The sequence below is a fragment of the Nannochloropsis gaditana genome, assembly GCF_000240725.1.
Source record: "Nannochloropsis gaditana CCMP526 unplaced genomic scaffold scaffold189, whole genome shotgun sequence".
Classification (NCBI taxonomy): Eukaryota; class Eustigmatophyceae; order Eustigmatales; family Monodopsidaceae; genus Microchloropsis; species Microchloropsis gaditana.
In genome coordinates, this window is record NW_005803764.1 from 23,675 (window position 1) to 26,194 (window position 2,520).

Genomic DNA, 2,520 nt, shown 5'->3' on the forward strand with positions numbered 1-2,520 from the left:
GGTCTGGTGACTTGAAAATGAGGGAATACGCTTGGCATTGGATTTTTAGGGGCCTAGCAATGTTTGTGAGCAAGTCGAGGACTCGGACCTGATCGAGGAGCCCGAATCTTTGATTTTTCCGTAAGCGAGGGTTCTGTTTCTTTTTTTTTTTCAGTGACTTGATACAAGAGAAAGAAAGAGAACATCAACATGTTCGTGCCAGTATTTTATCCAAACCCATTTTCTTGGTGTTTCTTTGCTTTGGATTCTTTTTTCTACTAGCTATCGTACAACATGCATTTCCCCTCGACCTTTGGCTCTCACTAAGCTTAGCTTCCCTGTCTTGCTGGACTCCCTCTTAACGTCGCATACTGTCTACCTCGATTTATTTTGAAGTACTCAGCATATTTCATTCAAAAGAAGGATGTTCAAGCCCGTATAGACAGAAGAGACATAGTGAGTGGTGCCATCCTTGTACGCAGGGAGGAAGGACCGGAGGCTGTTGGTAAAAAGTCCGCTGTCAAAGACCTAGGCAGGAGGGAAGGAAGGGAATGAGGAAGAGAAGAAGCTCAAGATGCTGCGAGAGCGATAGAAATACCGATCCAAAAGCAAAGGAGGGCGGATAGTAAGACAAAAGGTGGAGACGAAGGGGGTGGAGGGTGGTGAAGGGAAAGCGATAGATAAGCAAGAGAAGGCGAGTAAAGGGTAACACATACTTTGAGACCGTGGGTGATAAAGGCCTGGCGCGCTGCCGTGTCATCCACCTGTGTCGGAGGGCGAGGGGGAGGGATAAGGGAAGCGAGGAGAGGGGAAGGGGAGGCAAGTGGGTGGGAGAGGCGAAGAGAGGAGGCAGCACGGAAGAACAAGTCAGAAGAATTACAAATGAAGCTCGTACAAGAGCTCTCTGACAGGGAAACATGGTGCCCTGCGCTGTCCCCTCCGCCGCCCCTTCATCCCTCCTCCCCGTGTGAGAAGCGTTTTCCCTCCTTCCTTCCTTACCGTCGACGCTTTCTCACTCCGACTCGTGGTTGTCTTCCAAAACACGTCCACGTGCTCGGAAGTGGACAAATTCTTGGCAGCCTCGACCACGTCACTGAGAGGGAGGAAAGGGGGGAGGAGGTTCCTTGTGAAGAAAAAAAAGGGGAAAAGGCTCGAAAGGAGGGAAGGGAAACCAGGGTACCCTCACAACGCACGTCTAGCCTCATCCATGCGCGCATTCCCCATGTCTTTGTACATTTACTCGCTCTCTCCCTATATATACTACTCTGCAACGTCACTCCCCTACCTGAGCACGGCTCCGCTGATCGGGCCCCACAGGCCCGCGTTGAGGAAGAGGTGCGTCGGGCGGACCGTGGCACGTAGGAAGGAGCCTGGTGAGTGAAGAGAGGGAGGGAAGGGAGGGGAATGAGTGCGAGGCGACAGGTATACGAGAGAGGAAAGGGGGCGGGTCGGCTCCTAGGATCGTAGGAGCGGGTGGAAGGAGGGCAAAAAGTGGAGAGAAACGCAAAGAAAGAAAGCCACAGAAATAAGGAGAGGAGGACGGACCTTGGAGGAGGGAGGAGACTGGCGCTTCCCAGTTGACGGGACCCTGACAGGCTCCCGGGGCGCAACCAAGAGCGTCCTGCGTGAGCGGAGCCGAGGCGGGGATGGCGTGCCCTCTGAATAGGAAGGGAAGGGAGGGGAGGAAGGGGTGAGTGGTGCGAGGTAGGGGTGTGATGCGTGATGCAAGGTGGATAAACCTGGAGGATCCCACGAAAAATGACGACAGGAAGGGAGGGAGGGAGTACGAAGAGAGGGAGGGAGGGAGGGGGACCTACCGCGGTGGATGATTCCCGAACCAGCCTATAAAAGAGACACGGAGGTCCTTCTCCTCGTTGACATAATATCGATTCTCCACGTGCGGTGCTTTGCCTTCCTCTCTGCAGGAGGTAGAGGGGAAAGGAGGGAGGGAAGGAGGGAGGAGGGAAGGGAAAAGGGAGGAGGCAGGTGAGACGCGTCCCTAGGAGGGAAAGAAAAAGGGAGGGAGAGGAACTAAAAAGGAACAGGGGGGGGGGGGCAATCTACCTGTAGCAGTCGCAGACCTCACGAACGCCGAAAAATGCCGACGACCGGCGGTAGAAATCGTTCCACGTCTCTTTCAATCTCGAGGCCCCCTTGAAGGTGAGTGTCTGGGAGAGGAGAGGGCAGGAAAAGAAAGGGGGGGAGAAGAGGGGAATATAAGGATGCATGGAACCAGGCTGTGATCGCGTGCACGACTGCCTCTCCTCGCTCTCTTGCTTCACCTTCTCCTGCGTTGCTTCCCAAGCGCCTTCCTCCAGGTATCTGATCAGGCTCAAGTACTGATACCGTGACAAGCTGTCTCCCATGAAAACCAAATGCTTCCCACGTAAGCATGCGTACGCCTCCTCCCCGCCCTCTCCCCCTCCCTTTGCCCCTCCCTCCCCTTTCCCGCTTGTCAAGCCGTCGAACCCGCGCAGGACGCAGAGAGCATGGCGGGGGGTGTACGTCATGCCGTCTGCCTCGCCCTCCTTCCCTCCCGCC

General features: G+C 55.1%; 1 protein-coding gene across 1 annotated transcript; it reads right to left on the reverse strand.

Annotated features, from left to right (window-relative positions):
* Positions 1-275: 275 nt before the first annotated feature.
* NGA_0609100 (uncharacterized protein) lies at positions 276-2,489 on the reverse strand (the record flags this gene model as incomplete). Its single annotated transcript, XM_005855462.1, has 8 exons — positions 276-507; positions 996-1,072; positions 1,265-1,349; positions 1,525-1,637; positions 1,797-1,898; positions 2,044-2,147; positions 2,262-2,334; positions 2,485-2,489. 8 exons carry the CDS (start codon positions 2,487-2,489, stop codon positions 500-502), a joined length of 567 nt encoding a protein of 188 aa, XP_005855524.1. The 3' UTR covers positions 276-499.
* Between the last annotated feature and the right edge of the window lie 31 nt (positions 2,490-2,520).